The following is a 23,234-nucleotide window of genomic DNA, read 5'->3' as shown; positions in this document are numbered from 1 at the left end:
TCAAATTGCTAGCAGAGTTATCTGTCTTAGAGTCAATGGTTGGGTCACTGGTCGCTGGGGTTAAGTAGTGGCTGGCAGAGTCGGTGGATGATGAGATGACGCGAAAGGTTAAGGACATTAACTGGGGGCATCTGGCTGACTGGGTCAGCGATTGGACATGTGCTTATATGTACAAATGCTATTGTGGATCCAGCATGTTTTTGTAACACTACTTTTTTTACCTATTTTGTCAGCAGCACTTGAGCAGGATGAGTTAATATTGGATCAACACGATGATGCTGTTAAGACATTGTCAAACACACTGTCGATAAACCTGTGTTGTTTTGGAGATTTTAACTTTACAAGAGCTGCATTGTTTGTCTTGCAGAAAATGTCTGTTGCACCTTTTTATTAGGACATTGTGACCCAACAATGAAACTCTTGTTCCTCTATGGTGTTAAACTTCTCTATTAGTCGCTGCATCGCTTTGTTGACCTCCTGGTCATACTATTGTTCGGCCACTTGTGTCTGCAGGCTCTGCCTCACAGAGACCACCTACATGTTAAAATCCCCCATAGTTCCCTGCTGTCTTGCTGTGCGCCCGGCTGCCCTCTTGATGGCCTTTCAGGGACATGAACAACTCACTGAGTGATTTTCAGTGGCTGTTTATGTGGCCATATGGGTGTGTATTATAGACAAGAAGCCAAACTGTATCATAGTGTGGTTCTTGGAAAGTAAAATAGTTGCTTTGTTTACATGAGGCTATTGCTCACTGGATTGGATTAAAGTATGACTGTCAGCTCTAGGCATTGAGCCCATGTCCTTTTTCTTCTGTGCTGTTTAAAAATTGGAAAGGGCATTGTTTAAAAAAAAAAAAGGATACATGTCCTGCTTTGTTTACACAAAATGGACATCTTAAACACCCATAATTTTGGCTGGCTCTTTAAAATATGTCATTGTTTCAGTACAAATCAGTTGTGCTCGAGTACAGAGCCAAAACAGCAAACAATGTATCAATGCCTAACTGCTTTCTTATGGATCACACTGTTCCCACTCACAAACAGGTTTAGCTCTATAGTCAGTAAGAGGGAAAAGAAGTGGAACATTTGATATATGGTTTTGTGGGGGTCTCCTTTCCCTGTGGTTTTTTTAGCCGCTTCCCGGTATCAGATTTCCACAGCAAAATGGATGAAGACAGAACCGTTCAGGTCATAGGCTAATGGATTTGGCAGGTTTTCAATTTACTGTACTGCTCAGCACTTTGAAAGAAGGCTTTGAGTAAGAAGAAGCTTTGTACGGTTAGTTGCCTCCTGTGATTCGATAAATTGACCTCACTTAAGAGTCTTTTAATTAAATTTCCCAGTAATCTTAGGTCTGATAGAATTGGTTAGAAACTGGTCTCTAGGCTAGGATATCACTTTACCATGAACAGATGCTCAGTATGGTTTCTTCATTGAAGTATAAAAGGAAAAACCTAAGGAGCAGCATAAACATGGGCTGAAATCTGGTGTCCACTGATTGTCTCTCCTATAAAATCTCTATATTTCATCCAGTGTCTGAACTTGCTGACTTGCCAAAGGAGCCTTTGGTGTGGATAGATGGCTAATTCATTAACCTTTCTGAACCATCAGAGGCAGGCAGTTGGACCTTATTCCTCCCCCATCCCTTACCATCACTACTTGTCCTCTCCCTCTCCCTGCCCCTTCACTTTTGTACAATATATAATCCTAGCAGCGTGTGTGTATGTGTGTGTGTGTCATTTTCCACATGGGAAATGTGTAGAGATTGATTTGGCAAGGAACTTGTGAAATGTAAATTGGCACAAGACAAGAATTTCAATCCTAATGGTTTTCATTTCATAGCATGAGCTCTCTTGGGCTAAGCTTGCATATATAAAGAGTTTGTGTGAGTGTTCATGTTTGTGTGTGTATGATAGTTCTTGTACAGTGAATTGTGTAGGAGGAGGTCAATGTCTAGACAGGCTTCAGACTTTGATTTCAGAATCTGGGGAACAGATCATGGCTGAACAGTTGTAAGCATGTGTGTGCTGGTCTTTATGAATGTACTGTATATTTGCAACATATTGAATGTTGCTTTGAAGCAAACCAGATGATTGTTGTATTTTCTAAAGGTTAGTGAGGGAAAATGTTCATGCTAGCAATTATCACATTTCTGAGTGGGATATTAAGTTTTCCGGTTGCTCGATCATTTCTGCACTGCATAGTCCACTCTAGGTTTCGTCTCTCTGGCGGTCAGTCCAAATATACGCTGGGCCTCTTTTTAATTTAGTGGCCTTGGTTTGGCATTCTTAAGCTGAGCGTAATATGGAGCCCCAGCCAGCTGAACAAAATTCTTTGTGCTTTTACTGTCTTTTCTCAAAGCCTGTTAAGTGAATCCCTTCATCCAGGTTTATGAAAATCAGGCTCGGAGACCATCTGGGGCCATTCAGTGTCAAAACTGATGGGGGTGGGGGTGATACCCTTTTTCCCCAAGTTATAGAAATTGGTGCCTTAGTCAAATCTGTGGATGATATTTTTTAATGGTGTTTGATTGCAGGCTGATGTGGTTAAAAGAAGCATTTTTCTTTGCTCCCATCCTAAAAAGGTTTCGACGTTACTTTTGGAAATAAAGCACTTCTGTCCTCCTTTGCCACTGCTTTGGTTTGGGGTGTGGCGTAAAGGCTGGGAGCTCTGTTTGGACTGTTTTAAAGGGTAACAGAGGCCACCATTCATGCCGTGTGGGTCTGGCCCCAAAGCTGTGCACAGTTAGGTAATGTAGGTCAGGTTATCAGGCCTTCTTTAGGTGTCTCTTGCTATCAGCTGTAGGCTTTGTTGAGACAAGCTTGAGAATATGTTGATACTACTAGGCACAATGAATTTGAAGGTCCTTTCAGGACACATTTTTTAAGGAAGAATGTTTCCTCTTTTTCCCATATTTGGACTGATTCAATAAGCAGTCAATACTTGGATTTGGAATCCAGTCCTCTCTGCATACATGCAACCTGAATAAGCATTAAAGTTAAAAGTTAAACCTTGGACACGATATAGCTGTCTCTCTATCTTGTCTTTTCCACCATTGCTGATTATACTTACTGGTAGAAACATGCTTTTTTTATTCTGAAAAATTGTGTTTCATCTGCAAATGCTCTTCCCAGTTAAGTATTTCTTAAGATGAAGAAGGACTCAGATTACTCATGAGTTGACTGTGTCTGCTACACCTGGTTTGGAGCATAGCATACCTGCTTTTTACCCTGTTGACCTGAAGCCTCACAATGATGCTCTGTTTCTGGGCACGAGTGAAGTTATATAGACACACTCTAGACTTAATTTACATGCATACATGGACAATCTACTGTGACATACTGTTGCTATGTTGTTGTTGGAGATTGTTTTTGTTTTTGACGTCATCAAAAATGGAGAAATAATGTCCCATTCTATTTTTATTACCCTCAACTGGAACTGTATACAAATATGTTTTCTATATCTTCACTTTTTATGTCTGGAATTCCCCACTGACTCCTTGTCTTCCTCCTTTCAGCTACAGTCATGCACAAATCAGTTTATTAGGGCATGTGCTCATAGCTGCAGGCTAATTGTGTGTTTTCATGTAGACTCACATGCTACACACACGTCTGAATATCCTGTTGATGATGTAGCAGCTAGTTAACTAGCTAGGTTTTTAAGGAATCACTGAAGAATGAGCAGTCAGACATTGCTTAATGGAGTAAGGGAATATAATTCAATTCAGATTTGAATTAGATTGATCTGGCTGGCTCAGGCAATAAAATAAAACTTTAACATTTTTGTTCTGTTCCTAAAACAATTCCAGGGCTTGGTTTTTTGGTAGTTGTAACTTGTAAATATTATGTTTGGTAGCATTGTGTGTGGTATAGCTAAAGTTAATATCTGAATTTGAACTAGTTTACGAGTTTGATTCACCCAGATAAAAGAGATTGATTAAAGTCAAAGCTAAATTGACAATCATTGATATGTTTTTATACACAGTCAGTTGTTCTTCTGTTTCCGATCATGAACAAAAGAATGGAAATATTTTAACAAATGTCATCCAAGTGTCATTTATCGCTGTTGGCTTTCTAGTTAGCCGCTCACTATAACAAACACTCACTCACTCTGAGACATATTTGTACACGAGCTCCAGGGTATTCTTGTACCTTCAAGGCCTCCATCTTGAGTAGTGCTCCCGTTTACACCCAGAACCACTCACCAATCGCATCATATAATCACAGCCTCGAGTGGGAACTGAGCATTGGCTTACCAAAATAACACAGTGGCATATATTTCTGCAAGCACTTACTTATGGTGTTGGTGCATGTGCCTAGTGAGCTAGAGTACAAGTGAAGGGGAATTTGTGGCAGCTATGATGTAGAGTAGGTTCCCATATGTTAAGAGGGAGCTATTTTTAGGCGCTGGCAGAGTTACTGTGTTAAGGGGAAGCTAGAAGCTTGGTTCTTGTTTTGCATCACTGAACTAGAGCATGTGGGTTGTGTCTGCAGGAGTCAGCTCTGTGATTGAAAATAATAAGCAAAATCCGGCCTTAAAATTCAAAACTTGAAGTCAGTACGACTATAAGATTATATATGACCTGATATTTTGGATATTGTTATATAGAGACATGACATAAGTATTGTCTTTTCCAAGTTATAAAGGCTGCATTACAGTAAAGTGATGTAATTTTCTGAACTTACTAGACTGTTCTACTTATTCTAGTATTTACCTTACCTACTCTGCTATTATAAAGATATTATTGATGGTTATTTATCAAAAATCTCATTGTGTTGATATTTTGTAAAAATATGTAGCCACCCCCACAATATTATTGCATCATCAATATCAAGGTATGTGATCAAAGTTATCGTGATATTAATTGTGATAGTATATATGGTGACCCATTTTAGTATTTTATAGTTTTATTTTTTAATCCGTCTCAAAGAATGGTGGCATTCACAATCGATTAACTTGTGGACAATCTGCCCTTGCGCTTACCCTCCCATCCACTGTCAATCATTCTTACTTTGCAGAGAAATAGAGAGAGGCCCTACTGCATCCAAGATATATATTGTGTTTCGTGATTTAGCTGAAAAAAATATTGCGCTATTATTTTAAGGCCATATCACCCAGTCCTATATTTAAGACATTACCGTATTGATTAAGTAGCTGCACCTTTCTATTATACAAAATGTGGATAACATATGAAAAAGGGGCCCAGTGATTAAAACAACCACTTTTTATTGTATCATTCAAACACCAGTTTGTAGCAAGTCCCATTTATTCAAGACTTTGGTGCTATGCGGCTGTTTAGCAAACCATAAACCATCAAACTTCTTTTGGATGACGCAACAGAGCAATAATTGCATTGGTTTGAATTGCATAGAATGTCGTGTGTGTGATCGTGTAAACTTTTCAAGGCAGTGTAAAGCAGAGCCCTGGGGGGTGACTGGGTGGGAGGATGGAGGGGTCAGGCCTCCCCAGCCCACCTGCCTCCACCTTTGAGACAAGCAGCAGGAACAGCTCATCCACTCGTTTAGCCTCAGGGCTCAGTTGTAAAAACACTCTAGCTGATAGATAACAGTGGAGAACAAAAGAAACGGGGCACTAATGGCTTGTTCTCTCCTCCTCTTCATGTAAGAGATGATCTGTCCATCTGGCGGACACTAGACCCAGGCTGCTGCTCTTTTCAGTGGATTTTACTGCTGAGCCAAGAGCAACTGTTGAGTTTTAGTCTGGTTAGACCTAATTAATAGTAGTTCAACAAGCATGTTGGCTTTATTTCACTTATTTTTTCCCTAACGAAATTCACACATAACCAGAGATTTTGTCATGATTAGTAGAACAACTTGTACACAGTCATTCCTTATTCTCCATTATTAGTTATGTTATGTTAAAGCTCTTTTGTTGCTCTGCAAGCCTTCCTTGACAGAAATTTAAATCAAAGGAAAAAGATGAATGAGTACACAAGTTTGATCTGTTAGTATTAAATGACTCGAGGAGTCAAAGAGATTTAGATATATTTTTATCGTCTTTGTACAAATGATTAGAAACACTGCTTTATAAACATTTTGTGTTACCCTCATTGATAAAACCCTAGTTTGACTGCTTGTCGTTAGCTTGCATCCATAGACAGGAACTAGTCTTCTAGCAGGAAAATATCAATGATCTGGAAAGAGACTGAGTCTGGGTAAGATGGAGAAAAGAGTGTTTGAGGAAAGCCTTTAGTCATCCTATAAGTTACCGGCGGGATGATGCTTTGCTTCTTGAACTGCAGTGTGCAAAGCCTTTTGTGTTTGTATGGGTCTATTACAGTGCTGAACAGCAGGGAAAGCTTTTATTGCATTGATTCAGTTCATGGGGATGTACTGAGATCTGGTGTTAAGTGGTTACTGTGTGTGTGTGTGTGTGTGCTGGATGTGAGAGAAAGAGGAAGTATACTCCTTCCTTTTGTTGGTGGTAATAACCTTTCCAAGTTCATAATCTCTGCAATTTTACAGCAGGAGTCCGCAGGGCTATACCCAGGAGAGGGCTGTGTTTGTGTGTGTGCGTGTGTGTGTCCGCATGTACATTTGTACATGTACTGTACTATGTGTCTCAGACTCGCAAGCATGGGGAGAATAAACCCATCTCCTCGTTTCTATGGTAACGCTCCCATGTCTGCAGGATGGGTGTGAATCAGGCTTTCAGGGTTCAGGCAGCATTTGTGCGCACACACACTCACATATACACACATAGCGGTGGTACAATTAGTCCCCTGTTAAAGCTGTGCCGGTAGCGGAACTTGTGTGTGTGTGTCTGTGTCTGTGTGTGTGTGTGTGTGTGTCTGTGTGTGTGTGTGTGTGTGTGTGTGTGTGTGTGTCTGTGTGTGTGTGTGTGTGTGTGTGTGTGTGTGTGTGTGTGTGTGTGTGTGTGTGTGTGTGTGTTGGGAGGGCTATTTTAACAGACAAGGTTCCTGTGAGACAGAAACACAGCAGCCTTATAACCTCATAACCTGACATTTTAGCACAATCTTACTCACATGCATACCTACCATACGAACACATGTACTAACCTGTGCCATGTATTGCATTTGCTGTTGGTGTTAGTGTGTAAGCACCAGCTAATGGGCTACTTGCAGTTCAGCAGAATATCATTTCTATTGTCAGCAGATGTCCATTCATTCTTTGTTTATCTTAAGACAATAGAGCAGGATGCAGAGCCTCAGAATCATTTGGGTTTTATATGTCTGCCTCCATTATTATCTCTTAAAAAATAGTCAATTTATTTTGTATATTTTACTTAATTTTTGGCATTCTCAGTTAAAACCTAACTTTCCAGAAGAAACGTCCCAAGAGTTGAGGGAGGGAGAGTCAAGCATATGCCCAGTACCTGATCTCTCTGCACACTGTAGGCAAAATATATTGAATGAGTAATTTCCATTGTGTTTGACCAGCTCCCCTTTTAACGGACACCTCATTCTATCAGTCTGGCTCATCTTCCATCCCAGAGAGGCATTTAGACAGTGTTGAGGAGCTGTGAGTCCTGCTGGAATCAATAATACAGCAATATGGAGTCAGGATAGGGGGATGGGGATGGGGATGGGAGGGGGGTTGAGAAGAGGAGGAGAAGGAGGCAGCTCAATCATGCGTGCCTGGAGTGAGAAGTGACGGAATCAAAGCTACATCTCTACTCCCCTATATTTCCTTTTGTCTCCATCAACACCTCAAATTTTCTCCAACACCCACTCCCTCTCTATGTGAATTATTGTCTTGAAATGACCATTTCTCGCTCCCCATGTGTGCACTTGGTATGATTAGATAGAGAACATTGGAGAGTGACATAGTGGCTGAACCAAGGACATTTCTGCTGTCACAGCTACAGAGAGCTTTCCGTTTGAAAGCTGTTGGAGTGTATGTGTGTGCACGTGCATGCCTGTCAGTGTTTGTAACACACTGCCATGACATGATCAGTGTGTTGGCTGGCCTCCCTCCTGCAGTGTCCATCATGTTTTATAGATGAGAGCTAAGCCTTTGCTAGCTAATCCATGAGGCATGTTGGTTTACTGTAGTTTTATTAGCCTGCAGCAAATCCTCAAAGCGTGTTACTACGCACATCTTCCAAAATTACAGTACATGTTATACATACAGTATTTCAACAGCAACCTACTTGCGATGCTGTATTAACAGTGCATCCGTTTGCAATCCAATATGAAAACATTAGTTGCATGCCTTGGTTTGCAGCTCGTACTTGAGATTGGTCCTATTTTGACCTCTTTCCTTTGATCAGATCCTTAAACAGGAACTTTTCCAAATTTCAACCAGCTTTGTATCACTACAATGTTGGAAGTATATGCAACTGGACAATTCTTCTCTCCTTTTTGCCTGCACCCAGAGCCCCCCACTATTTTGTCTGCCAAATGACGCAGAACATGTCATCTGGCAGATTTTAGGACTGTTGTATCAACTACAGATTGTCCCATCTCACATCATTGGGAGTATTTATTGGTCTGGTACAGACGAGTGCATTATGTTTTCTTTACCTACATCAAATATGAATACCACAGCTCTTTTTCTCATTTTTCTGTGGTCATGTTGCACCAATTAAAAAAAACTACAAAAAATCCCCCCCACATTTTCATCTTTCTGCTGCATGGGCAGCCCAGGTTAATGAAGGGCCATATTGCAGCGGATCAAACCCTATACTTTGTAACTAGTGATTTGAGTTTTGTTTCCATATGGCGTAAAATATAGACCCTGCGCTGCACACCACTATGTGCACATTGGATGGAAAACATAAAGCAGTGCCATGTTCTGCAGGAAAGACTCAGTAGTGCACTCTCTCTTTTTAATCTGCATTGTGTATCAGACACTCAAGGTGTCCCAGGACCTTTCAGAAATCTCCAAGCTGACATCTGACGAACACGGTAACAAGCAGTTCAATGGACCCTTGAGAAGGGAAGGAAAGGGAGGAAAAGTGGTGCTGAATAGGCATAGTGTTATAAGCTCATGACTATGCACAATGCAGATCATTTCCTTACACTTTTCAGCTTTAAAGAGGGGGAAATCAGTCAATTTTGGGTTGGAACAGAGTGCCAAAAGTATCTGATACCTGCACTGGAGCTTAAGCCTTTACTGTCATTCTGCCCTGTACTTCTGTTCAGAAAAAAGATACTGTAATCCCTAGCAGTGTGAACCTATAATGATCTATTGAGTTCTTTTGACATGTGTTTGGGTGGAATGAAAAGAGAAAATGACTGACTGACTGACTGACGAAAAGCACAGCCTCATGTTGTGCTTGCACAGCAAACACATGCTGCCATTGAAGAAGACAGGTGTGAGAGTGATTTGATGGTCAGAAGAGGGACAGGTGGTTGTATAGAACGAGAGAAAAGTGTGTGTTTGTGTGTTGTTGCCAAACTTTAGATAGTTGGAGTTCTCTCTGTGGTGACTCATCACTTTCTGCAAAGCTAAAAGCTCAATTTGCAATTTGCACAAGCCCGAAAAATATTTGCAGAGGAATCTACACTGTTAGCCATGATATGCATATTTCATTCAATTTAGTCTGTGCGTCGTATATGTATAACAAATATAACAATAAAAGCATTTCTTTAACCAGTTCATAGTAATGTGTTGACATATCCAGTTAAAGTATTATCAGAGAAATCTTTTTCTCTCTGAAATAGATTAAAGACACCTCATCCTAAAAATGTCGTAATCGTGTATTCAGGCTGCATAGTTTTCTTTGATGTTGCAGATTTTGTTTCTTTGCACTTTTAAAATCTTGGCTTATTGTGCCCAAAGCGGCTGTCATGAGATCTGCACGGTGGACTGGCTGTCACACCAAATGCTTCTCTGTGAGACACCAACTGTGCGCTGACTGCTGTCTGCGCAACGCTGATTATTCTGTCTGACGCTTGTTGAGTCAATCTGTCTCAGTCTTCAGACATTATGGCTGTTGGTCATTTATGACTGGAACTGCCTCGTATTAGTCATCATTGGTATCAGGGTCACCATATAATGTTTTCATACAGTATATTGAGCTTAATATGTCAGCAGAGTTCTTTTTTCCATTACCATATTTGCTCTTGTTTAAATCAGATGTATCTGTTCAACCAGCAAAGCAATGTTAAAGAGCAATGTATTCCACTCTGCACACAAGATCTTAATTGCATATCTGAAAAGTTGACAGTCTCATTAATTTTCTGGTGACAGGTTTGGCTGCCTATTTTATTGAGGACATACTCATATCACATAACCTCTCTCTCTGTATGCCCCATAAACCAGATCAAACAGAGGGTTAGACAGACGGAGCAGTTGGGGTCAGTGCTCTTATCACCATGCTCCTGACCCAATGATTGTGACTGACCGTCAATGTGACCCAAACTTTGACCTTCACCTCAGGTCATAGAAGTTGCTCAGTGTGCTTGGAGGTTAATCCATGGGTCTGTTCAACATGACTTTGGTCTTCTCTTCACATTAGGCAGCACCTACAAAATGTATATGTGAAAATACACTAATATAATTAAGCTGGTATCATAGTGAGTGTCATAATGGACAGTGAAAAGAAAACCTGAGCAGCAGAATACTGTACAATGTTGCTAAGCAATATGGCCTTAAAATAATGTTGTGCTGTGTCCCAATACACAATATATCTAGATATTTTTAAATATCCTCAAAATGCTCTTCATAAATATAAGGACTGGGCGACAAAATCAAACATCACGATTATTTTGTACCAGATGCCTCGATATTGATATTTAGACATTATTGGAGGGATAACATATTAACATTTATGACATTTTTGATAAATCATTGTCATTAATGAGGATATTATGACTGAAGTAATGAAGTAAGTAAAGGCAAGTATTAGTTTAAGTAGTCAAACAGTCAGGTAAGTTAGAAAATTGCATCACTTGAATGTAATGCAGCTTTTAAAACCAGGAAAAAATAACATTTATGCTATATCACAACATAACCATATCCAGAATCTGAGATGATTCTCATATCATTGTAACCGTATAATATTCATATATTGCCCAGTCCTACTTTTGTCTCATTTACATTATGTGCTACTATCTGCTTGAAACCAGATGTAACTGACACATAATGAATCCAGCAACCCATTCGCCAAATCTTCCTCTGTAAACTAATGTTTTTTCTGCCTCTGCGTCGGATCAAACAAGCAACAAAAGCTTTATACAGCCACAGGTGTCAGTAGCCTCTGCTGCAGGCTCTGATAAGGACGATACAGCTGAAGTTGTGTTTGCAACTGTACTGAATAAATTACCCTTGATGTCGCAGAACAATGACACATGTCGGTTCTTCAAACAACAAGCACTTTGTGTTCAAACACAAGTTTATGGGAGAACAGAGGATCTGATTCATGTTGTGGAAGAAAACCTTGGATGAAACAATGCAAATTAGACAGTTTGTTCGAACTAACAGTTAAGAATCAGAAAAACATGCTTGGAAAACATTTTCAGATAATTGCATTGGTGTGTACACATGAATATGGTAATATTGACCATACGCTAGTGATTATCAGCTTTGGTGCTGTTGAAGATAGAGGCTTATTCATTCATAGTGAGTTGCTAAATCTCAAAGAAAGACAACAGCTCTGCATCTTTTTACAGATTAATGATACGGATCATATGTTGCTTGTAGATAAGTCTATGTAAGGACTCTTAGAAAGTGCAGTGTCCTCCCTTTTCCCTTGACATTAATGGCTATAGTTTTGAAGTCAAAAGCCCCCAGTCACCTTAGCTGGTCTATTATTTTTGAGAATTCTTGAATGCAGCACAGATGTGCCTCTATTTTTAACCCATCAAAACCAGCAATGGATGTCAGATTTCCTGCCCCCCTCCCCTTACCTCCACGATGAGGTAATGCAATATGTATAGGGCAGATGGTTGCGGCGGGAGGTAGGGGGCTTCTCCAAAACCCATAAGACTCTTTGTCATGACATCAGCAGAAACTTGCATAGATAAGTTGAACCATCGGTTCAGATGAGTTCAACCTGTTCTTTTCCTTTGGGTAGTGATGAAATATTCAAGGTAGCTAATCTTCATGTCCTTTCTGCTTAAAGAAACCAGTCTTCTTTTCAAATACATCTGCAGTTTGGACTGAGGTTTATACTGCTCTAAAGGTTGAGACTATGAAAATATTTTGGCAGGCGGTGCATGAGTCATAGCCTCCATGTACGATTTATAATGCATCAACCATAGGAAATGGCTATCTTGGTTGTTTTTAAGTGAACAGATTTGACATCCTGTTAGTCAGGGCAATGGTTAGACTATATAATGACGTGAAAACATGACTAAGTTATTTGTTGTTGCTTGTAGCTTTTTTGTGTTCTTTTTTAGTGATCATAATATAATAATTTGACTTTAACCAAAACATCACAACACCAATTAAACTCTGCCCATCCTTTACCTGCCATGTGTCTGTATATGTGTGTGTACACATGTGCACATCGGTGCATGTATCTGTTCAAGTTTTGTAAACTGCAGCTCGTGGTTTCATTTTGGTTTTGATGATTGACATGTGAATGGAGAAGGCCCTGTGGCACAAAACCTACACTTACAATTTAACTCAAATAAATACCACTGTCTGTCTGTCAAGAGATGATGCAAGTGACAGACACACACACACAAAAGTCTACACTTCAACACTGTCACACTATTAAATTTATACTTCAGGCCCACTACTATCACTTTTTTTGATAAGGGATATCATTACTATCTAATAACTGCAACCTTTCACAATTGTTATTTTGTTAAAATCTTACTGTAATGCCAAATGCTCTTTCAAATGAGGATGTGCACTGAAAACCTCTACTCTCTTAGGTGAAGTACATATATGGAATATCTAAGTGCTATATAAAGGCAACTAGAGTTGCTTGTGTTTCTTGTCTTTAAGGAACTTAAGCAAGTCCAGCTGCTGTCATAGGGCACTTATACCAGACACATATGATACCCTGGATGACTTGTGTATGTTGGTGAAGTTTTTAATGTGGAAGGCTAAACATTTTCGAAGTGCACTTTAATTTGGACCAATACTAATGGAATTTAGTAGAAACAGTGACAATATTTGCTATATTGACCAAATATACTGCTATTCACAAAATCCAACACTGAAGAACATATTGGAACAATTAAACAAAGTTATTTTTTACTTTATTAGAGTCATAAATCTCTTCATTGTAAATATCCGTAATTCTAATGAAATGTGGTTTTGTTTCTTTGCGTAACAGGAGACTCTGCAGCAGCTGGTGATGATGCCTTTGCCAAACGTGCTGGTGCTGGGCCGGAATCCTCTGTCTGGTAAGTTTCACTGCACTTAACAATAATTATACAGACTAATGCTTTGACCACTACTGTGAATTTGAGAGCTCCTGGCCACTAAACACAAGCAAAACAAATAATAATTCATTCCTGCTCTAAGACGTTAACTCACAGGGGCATTCAGTATTCATACAGTTCATGAGCAGGACATGAGCAATCTTGCAGTTCTTTTGTCACTTAATTAGAATCCAGCAATAGGCCTGTATTAATTATCTGTTGCTTTGATGTTTCCAGTGACTTTCTGTCTGACTGTAGATTTCATTTTCAAGCCATTTCTTTGTTTAATGTCACTGCTATTCAGTCATGAATAGAACACTATTGTCAGTGCTTAATAGCTACACATATGTCCTTTACAAAAACAGTTAAAAGTAAACAATAATGTAAAACATCCCTGCCATGGCTTAATGAAGGCTTAGTCTGTGCACTTCTTTTACCTAGGGTGTTAAATTAAATGAACCGTTTTGCAGCAAAGCTTTGACCTTCTGAACCGAGCCATGCTATCTGATATGTCTGAGCAGCCCTCAAGAAGCAACAGTAGTGCAGTGTGAAGTGTTTGATGTCATGAAAACATTTTTGAGCACCTTGACCTCTGCAGCCCCAAGTGCTACTTGATATTCCAATGTGACCTTGATGAAGCCACAGAGGAGATGAGATAACTAATAGCATGGCATGATTTGAGATACACGGTGTGCTGGCTATGGAAATTAAAGATACATTGTACATTTCTACAAATGTAATCATCACCTCTTTAAAGTGAATTGTTTTCAGGCTCAACTCAGCCAGCAGAGTCGGTCAAAGGATATCTTTTACCTATTTGAGCAGATGAAATGGCTTCATAATCCCTGTCCTCCCTCAGCTTCTTTTATCACAATTTAACAATGGCCATTGCTGTTATTTTGGGGTTTTCATCACTTTCCTATGGTCACGCTTACCTCTTTAATTTTCCTGCACCCCCACAGGCATTAAGGGTAAATAAACCAACAAAAATGCTGCAGCGAGTACACACACATTGGTGTACCATTGTGTTTTTTCTTTCATGCCAGAATGACTTGGTTGTTATTTTACCTTTAGGGATTCAAAAGATCTTCCTCTGCCTGCCAAAGTAACAGTAATCAGTAGAAAAACAACTTTTTATCCTTTAAGACTAAAGACAAACAACCTGCGTTCTTCTTAAAATTCTTCCGTTTTCAGTTTACTGCAGAATTAAAATGTTTTTAATTGTTTATTCTACATATTTTTTAACTCCTTGTAATAAAGACCATCTGCAGCATGTCATAGCCCAGCTTTTTTTTTTTTTTTTTTTTTGCGTTTTATTAATTCCTTTCAGTGCTGCTTCCAATAATAACCTTGTCTTGTCACTGTGGTCTGAAGCCAAGAGGGATCCTTTCATGAACTCCCAAAATAATGTCTACTGCTTGAATTTGTCACATCTAATTTCACAGAAATACATTTCTAAAGATCTACTGTATGTACAGTGGCTGAACATCATCTGGCTTTACAGCTTTACACATGGCCTTACATATGGCCAAAGTGAATATTAAGTGAATACTATCCATACGATCCATCGCAGACAAGAGTGAAGGGCAGCTCAGGGCTAGTGGACCAGAGCAGGCAGAAGACATTAGACTGCATTCCTCAGGGTTTCCTTTGGCCTTTACCCTCTAGCTTGTCAGATAATCATTCAGTCAGTCAGGCCAGCGGTGGCTGTGGAGTCTGGCTCTGTGGCTCAGTGGCTGCCAGCTGAAAGTCATTGGCCATGTGGCTTTTATTATGCTCTCATTAGGGGGCAGGGGACGACTCTGCATGTGTGTGAGTGCATGCACATGTGTGTGTTTAGTTGGTGGATGGGGGAAGGGTGTCTTCAAAACAGTGAACAGTGGGAATGGACTGTAGTACCCCCTGCACCAGTTTGCCTTGCGTATGCACGCACAGTGAGATTTTCGGACACACACTCCCTTGTGCATGCAAGTAGTGTTTAGTGAGTATGCACATGTCAAAACACACAGTACCTCTTTGTTTAGTCTGTCTTAAAGCCTGAGAATTTTCAGGAGTGATCTGGTCTAATCTTCTCAAAACTCAAGTCTCTTTCTTAAAAAATGTTAGAGGAGAGGATGGGGGTAGTGTAGTTACCGTTTGTTCCCACAATCGCTTTGTCAATCTCATCCAGCTGACAAAACCGTTTCCTATCAAAATTCAGAACATCTCTGACAATCTTGCCAGGCGAGCATCCAACATGCAGCCTCGTGCCGGAGCAACAGCGAGATTGCTGCTGCCACTCAGAAGTTTTAAAGGTGCAATATTTAAAAATTGGCCAGCTGTTGAAGTCATACTCAAAAACACAATATATAAGGGTCAGTGTATCTAAAGATTATCAGCTAACTGTAGCTTCCGTCAGCTAGTTAGCTCAGTTAGCCATGTATTTAGTGTTCTAGACTAGTATCTTGAAGCACCCGAAGAGTGTTGGTGTTTACACCATAAGGACTGGGACTTTGGACCGGAACAGGCCAGAGCTAGCTAGTTGGGTAAACATGAGAAAATTCTGTATTTACCAATGTTTTTTTGATCATTTTTCTTTTGTATGATCAGCTTTATCCAGTTTAGTGGTTCTTGATTGAAGACAGACTAGGTTGTGTGCCTTCTTGCTGTCCTCAGCCCCAGGCTGCCTGTCTTCCAAGTCACTTGACACTTTATCTTGCCTCATAAAGTACAAATGCCCTAAAAGAATCTGAAAACAAATCTCCAGCCCACTCTGTCCTCTTCTCCAGTAAGATATGTTGAATACACTCTGGCATGCTGTCAAAACAATATGGGATTGCTTGTATAAGTTTTACCACGGACATGCAAGTCATCAGGTCCTGATGATTGTATTCATCATGGCGAGGGGGGTTCTTATTCACTCACATCCTCACACATAGATTAACAATGGCAGTGCAGGAAGAAGGGTTAGTCAGTGTCCGTGTGACCCCCTGTTTCCTGCTAAGAGGATAAAGCAGGGAGGGAGGAAAGGAGGTGAAAAAGGAAGCCTAGATGAGTGGATGCAGACACTCTGTAGGAGCAGATGATATGTAACAATGTTAAGGGAAGGAAGGAAGGATGGGCGATGCGTGTTGCATGGAATAAATGGAAGTGTGAAGTGAGTGTGTGAAGGGAGGGGGACAGGGATGGAGAAAAGATGATGCTAGAAGAGCGACGGGTAGCGCCTCCTTGAAGCCTCCTTGCTGCTGCTGCTGCTGCTGCTGCTGCTGCTGCTGCTGGAGGGAGATTTCTCTTTTCTATTTTCATCCTCGCCTCTTCGCCTCCTTCTTGCTCTCTCCTGGTTTCCCTATTTCTATATCCCTCCCCTGTGTTTGTGTTGCCTGTGCTCTGTGGTGCTTTCCCTCCTTTGTCTTTTTTCCTTTCATCTCTCCCTCTTACCGTTTCTCCCTCTTGCTCTCCCTCTCTAGCAGTATAAATTATTTATCCTATGTGGTCCCTTATCTTCCCCATGTTGCTCCAGTAGATTTGCTGAGCAAAGTCCCTTCCCTGACTAGAATAGGTTCCTGTGGCTCTAATAGAGTACCAGTAATCCCTGCAGCAGTGAGAATTAAGTTTTATCTAACGTCATCCTTTAAGGTTGAAATTTGCTAATTTACTCTTTATATGCCTCCTCATACTGCTACTGACTAACGCAAAGCACTGACTTCCTCTTATTTATCGAAAAATTTCTTTGAGCATCGTTCAGGAACTTCCCCTATCAAAATTCTTTAATATCCATCCCTAATAAAATTTAAAAATCACAGGTCCCTAGAGCCCAAACCGACTGCTTCATATTGCTTCTTTTATCCAACCAGCAGTCCAGAAATCAGAGTCTCTCTATTTGCTATCATAAATGAAAAAGAACAGCAGCAAGTCCTCATAAAGCTGGAATTGGAACCAGCAAATGTTTGACATTTTTGTTTGACATATGACTAAAACAGTGGTTATCAAAGTTGGAAATTTCGTTTCTTTTGATCCACTATTCTAATAATCGACTGCTTGTTGAAGCTTGTTAACAGCCATTAAAATAAAAAGTAGTGGAACACAAAAGTGTTTATATAGTCCTTCCATGGATAGGATTGTTGGATTGTTGGCTTTGGAAAGATGCAGGGGGAGGAGGTTTCCAGCGCTCAACCATCTGAGAAGCACTTCTACTGACTCCATTACCTGTCCAGAGTTTTCCTTTAGCTGTGGTGTTGGACCCAACAACTGGAAAGTTTCCACGAGACCTAGAAAAACAAAATTCACCATCTTTCCTTGGCTGCAGTACAGAACAAATGCAATTACAGCTGAATTTCCATATCATGACAGAAACATCAAAACATTAGCTAGTTGTAATGGATGAATCAACAGTTAAATCACATTATAGAGGAAAACTATAATTTCAGACTTCATAGCTTCAGTTTTCCACCAGCATTAGTGCAAAATTACCTGCTGTGACATCAGTGATTGGGCCATGGCCAAAAGCACAACATGAGTTTCTGTCTATTAAGAGAGCAGCATAAGAGCAGGTTTAGATTCATTATCAGTGTTGGTTTGTCCTTTAAACTCTCGTGACCAATTACTGATGCAGATTGGGTCTATGAAGTATTAATTAGCATGCGTATAATATTGCTCTCCCACTGGGTAGTTGATTTAACCTGACACATCATGACCTCATGGAAGTCTCCTTTGCTCAATAATGCATTGACACGTGTGTTTATATTGATTCAAGCGGAATGAGAGAAGGAACATTGATTTGATTGTGTGGAGGATTCTGTAAAATTGATGGAAAGATCCTGACACGCTATGTTTTGGTAGACTGAGTTTTCCCAAAGGAACTGCTGTTTGTGAAGCAATTTAGAAATGTAGAGAATTTAGAGAGTGACACAGACAGTCGGTCTCTTTCTCCAGCCTAATCATTTTTGCGGAAGATTTCTGAGGTTAATTTGCAAGAAGTAGTTTTATTCATCAGATTTGATTTCATTTAAACAATTTGGGAAAGTCCCACAAATGGTCAAGTCATAGATCATAATTGTCTGTCCGTGTGCCTGCTATTTAGTTGTCCTGCTGTGATGATTGGCCCATTAAAACTGAGCAGCAAACAGACCACCCTAAACATGCTGTCACTAATCTGGATTTATTATTAGTTGAGCCGGACAGTGTTAGCACTCACTACCCCCTGGGCCACATGATGAGCTGGCTTATCACACACAGACACACACACACCCTGCTCCAAATAGGGCAAACACTCAGTCCTAACACAGACATAGACACAGATGCTCACAACTTGCGTATACCATACCACTTAGTCAGTTTAACACACACACATAAACCACCTGGTTTGCTGTTCCCAAACCCCACAGATGAGCTCAGGCCTGTTGAGCATGCTGGCAGCTGCTTGTGGGTTTCTGACAATATGTCCTGACATGTGGAAGAGCACTGGAAGTTCATCCTGCCAGCTCACAGCGCTGTGGAAAACATTGTGGCACTGTTACTAGAGGAAGGGATTTTATTGGAGAGGAAACTGTAACAACATAAGAATTTAGTTAATTAGAAAGTAAATGTGGGCTAGATGGAATATTTTTTCCTCTCTTAAAGAAAGGCAAATGTGGCACCTACTAAATCCGCTACTATGTGGAACCTACTAAATCTTGATTTGTTTTTTTATAGGAGAATAAATTTAAGCATGTGCCAGAGTGGTGAGAGATGAGTAAGACCCCATCTGGTAATGAAACACCTGCTATGACATGACATGATTCATCAGCAACCACCCTACATCAATCACCATATCTCTCATCAGAGGTGAAGCGCTCAAGGCCATTGTTGCCACCACCATCAGTAAACAATCTATCAGTACAATATATCTATCAACCCCAAGTGTTTTTTAACTCCAATTTATACCGCAAATGAGGGTTGAACTGAATGTCAGACAAGACAAAACAGAGACAAAACCAAATGAGAATAGTTGAAAATTGTTTGTGTAATTGTGACATTTTGTTTGGTGTCTGAAGCAGACATACTTGAAGTGGTTTTGCTATAGTCCTAATACTCTATCTTTGTGTTTTTTTTGTTTTTTTTTCTTTAGAGCAAGGTCTGGAGGAGATGAAAAAACTGTTGCTGCTTCTACTAGGCTGTGCTGTCCAGGTAAGAGCACATTTTCATCAACTTGGTGTGTCCTAACTGAGCTAGTTGCTGACATGTTCATTGCTTTTATTGGTCATCTTGTAGCAATTTAATTCCCAAACCAGAAATCTTATTTTCCGTTTGGGTCCAGCCTTCCTTGATTACAGCGTTTTGCTTCCTTTGATAAAATGGATCAACTCCAACTCTCTCATGCAGCTAATGCTGTGTCATGAATGCCATAGCAGACCTTTCCTGTCTTGCAACAAAGCCCCATTCAGTTATTACTCATTGCATTTCCAACAAGAGCGCTGACCTTTCACAGCATCTATTGTTTTAGCATAAAGTAACTGTAGTTGCATACTACTTCTCTACTTTGAATTAGCAAAGCAGTACTTGGTGCTGAGTTAGAATAATAACTCCTGGTATAAAAGAGCCTTTATCTTTAGAACACATTCTTGTTTTAATCTCATCTTCAGCCTGCAGGAGAGGAAAATTATCTTGTCTGATCCAGACGATAAACTTTTGTTTGAAGACTGAACTGCTTTCCTAAATACTGCTTCCTGAAAACCTGTATATCAATTCAGCTTCTGCCTTGTGTCTGAAGTGTTGGTCTGCTAACCTCCAGTTGACCCCACCCAATTACCTCTTTAAAAATCTCAAAAATCTCTTCTCTTCCCTTCCACCCCCATCTGTTTACAGTGTGAGATGAAGGAAGAGTACATTGAGCGTATCCAGACTCTGGACTTTGACACCAAAGCTGCCATAGCATCCCACATCCAAGAGGTAAATCTCCTCCATAGTCAACAAAACTAGAGAGAATCAAGATATTTAGCGTCTTACACCTCCTTGGATGCATTTTTGAACAATGTCTTTTCCCTCTACATCACCGGGCGAAATCTTGTTACTTATGTTGTAATTAATGTGATTTTAGGTGACTCATAATCAGGAGAACGTGGTGGACCTGCAGTGGTTGGAAAGTGGGGAAATGCCTCCTGAAGACCTGGATGGCCTCTCCAGAAACCTGGCTTTCCACCTCAAACACCTGGTGGATGAGAGGGACACACAGCTGGAGGTAATATGAAGTTTCTGTTTGTGTTAATATAGATTTCCTTCCCAGGGCAGCAAAAGCCAAACAACATTAAGCACGTACAGTAAACAGGGCAGAGCAACGCACAACTAGGGAAGTAATTTTCTTTTCTCTTTCTGTGGGTGTGGGGGGAGGTTGTCGTGTGTTGATATCTGTTACAGTTCGAGGAACCAGATTTTGCTAATGAAACTGATGGCTGTTTCTAGTGAGGCTATGTGGAAACTTTTCCCTTCTTTGCTGTTACCACAAAAGAGCAGCTTCAGGAAGGAAGGGTTGAAACTGTTAACTGTGTCATGGATGGAGAGTGTGTGTGTGTGCATGTGCGTGTGTTTTACTTTGAATATATGCGTCATTAAATGAGTTTCCAACCCATAGGGTGCAGATACCCACAACTGATATAGCTGATCTTTTGTGTGTGTTTTGTGTGTGTGTGTGTTCTAATAGCCTCCAGATTATCACTGTGTAGTCCAGCCGCTCTCAATTAAAATCCCATTTCCTGTCATGGGCACTAGATCAAAATAGGCTGTGTGTGGGACTGTGGACGTACTGTTTGCCCTCGTGTCTGTGTTCTAGTTTTGGGTTGTTGGGAATCTGGGTGAATCCATGGATCTATTCCCTCCCTCTTTGCTTCAGACCATGCGAGTCCAATCGCTGAATACTACTATGTAACTGATGTCATCACAACACTTGATTTCTGTGCACACTATATACACATTGAACATTATGTTTCTTTTAAAACTCCCTTTTTTTGGAATCAGTTATGGCTACAACTAACAGTTAGTTTGATTATTGATTAAACTACTGATTATGTTTGTAATTGAAGTTGTCCTATGCAATAATTTACCACCCGTGAAATTCATACTCAGCATATCAAACGAGTAACAGCTAACTGCTGCTGATTGTAGCTTTTGTTAGTTAGCTGTGTAGCTAGAGGTCATACTTGAGAGTTCAGAGAACTGGAAGAGTGTTGGTGTTTACAACTCTAAGCAGAGGAGCTTTAGATTGGACCAAATCGGGGCTAGCTGGTTAGCATGCTAACATCGGTATATATCTTTGCAAGGCAATGCATACATAGAGGTTATAATGTCAGAACGGTTCATTCACATTCTGTTCATCAATTAAATTATATTTTTCAGTGTTTTCGACTAAAATTCTTACATATTGCATTTTTAATCGTTCCGGAGCCCAAAGTGATCTTTACACTGCCTCTTTTGTCCAACAACAGTCCAAAGAACAAAGACTCTTCATTAACTAATCCTTACATTTTAGAAGCAGTAACCAGCAAATGTTTGACACTTTTTTAAAATTAAGATTTAAAGGGCTAATCAGTTATCAAAATACTTGGCAACTAAGTATTGACTGACTGTTGCAGCTCGACTTCTATTAAGCTGCTCTCGGTCTCATCTGCACAGCTAGAATTTTCACTACCTGCACTCTCTTTTTGCCTCTTTCCATCCAGACCATAGTGGAATTAACCCAGGAGAGAGACTGTGTGCAGCTGTCTCCCTTGGCTCCCTGTCCGACCCAGTCTCCTGGTGACTCCCCAAGTATGAGGAGGACTGAAAGCCGACAGCACCTCTCTGTGGAGTTGGCTGACGCCAAGGCCAAGATCAGACGCCTTCGACAGGAACTGTGAGTGCCACGGTTTTATCAACTTCATAAATAATGAATGTAACTGAGCAAAGAGGACAGAATGTAGAAACACATTTCTATCTAGAACAACATACAGAAAGGTCATTTGCTGGAACTAAATGGTAACAATAAATGTTGATATTGTTTGCTACAGTTCTACAAATTTTTTTTTAACTGGGAACTTATAGTCTCAGATTTATTGTCTAGTTCATGATAATGATGTCAGGTCCTTTTCTTTAGGTCCATGTTTTTGGCATTATTAATTCAGTTTTTATGCCTCTATTAGTCAGCAAAAGTGGGATGAATCGAGGGTGAGGGAGGAATTAAATAAAAGCCTCAGGGAGGTTGCAGTTTGTGGTTGGCCTCTTAACCTTTAAGCTGTGGCGATGCCCCCATTTTTGGCATAGTTTTTTTTTTATTGGATGTCCTTTTTAATTAAACAATATTGAGGCAAGTCAAGAATGCTTCTAAATGGTATGCTCAGAGTAGTCAGCCTTCTGTGGTTAAGAAGTTATTTGGACTATATTGAAGCCTCAAACATAAAGCTGGGAGAACAACAATGACAATGCAGAGAGGAAGAGTGATCCATTTCCTCCCTACATCTCTATTACTCACATAAGGCCAGACTGGTGTGATGTCACACTGCACCACACAAATACACACACACACAGCCTCACAAACCTTGGAGAAGGCTTTTAAACTCTGCCTATGAATAATAGAGCTTCCTTTTTAAAGTGCTATAATCCCTTGCCACACAAAGGCTTAATGGTCAACAGCACAAATCAGTTAGAAGACAAGGATCACCTCCTGATAAGAGGAAGTATTTAAATGTAGCACAAACACAGCATCTAATTTAACAGGCCGACGTCATGGGGTCGGAGTCGATACTGAATGCTTTGACAGGAACTGTTTTGTTGTAAGAAGGGGAAGAGGTGTTGAATACATCATAAGCTGTCCATTTTTTTTCACAATGTTTTCGAGATTAAGTCCCCACTAAAACTAATCTTGGATTAGACTTCAGTGACTGTCTCCGACGACGTGTAGTTCCCACTTCAAGGGAATCATCTGCGTGCATGAATAGCTTTGA

General features: G+C 40.2%; 1 protein-coding gene across 7 annotated transcripts in view; it reads left to right on the top strand.

Moving 5' to 3' along the window:
* Nucleotides 1-23,234, top strand: part of ccdc88ab (coiled-coil domain containing 88Ab) — a 68,448-nt gene that overhangs the window by 14,806 nt on the left and 30,408 nt on the right. For all 7 annotated transcript variants that reach the window (XR_003986902.1, XM_030441546.1, XM_030441544.1 and 4 more), the window contains exons 4-8: nt 13,218-13,287; nt 19,391-19,449; nt 20,128-20,211; nt 20,360-20,500; nt 21,975-22,147. Coding sequence is in view for 6 of the 7 variants with exons in the window: in XM_030441546.1 (XP_030297406.1) it covers nt 13,218-13,287; nt 19,391-19,449; nt 20,128-20,211; nt 20,360-20,500; nt 21,975-22,147 (527 nt within the window). In the remaining variant the exon portion in view is untranslated. The remainder of the gene's footprint in view (nt 1-13,217; nt 13,288-19,390; nt 19,450-20,127; nt 20,212-20,359; nt 20,501-21,974; nt 22,148-23,234) is intronic.

The sequence above is a fragment of the Sparus aurata genome, chromosome 15 (assembly GCF_900880675.1).
Source record: "Sparus aurata chromosome 15, fSpaAur1.1, whole genome shotgun sequence".
NCBI classification, from domain to species: Eukaryota; Metazoa; Chordata; class Actinopteri; order Spariformes; family Sparidae; genus Sparus; species Sparus aurata.
The sequence above is the reverse complement of the archived record's forward strand: the minus strand, read 5'-3'. Positions and strand labels throughout refer to the sequence as shown.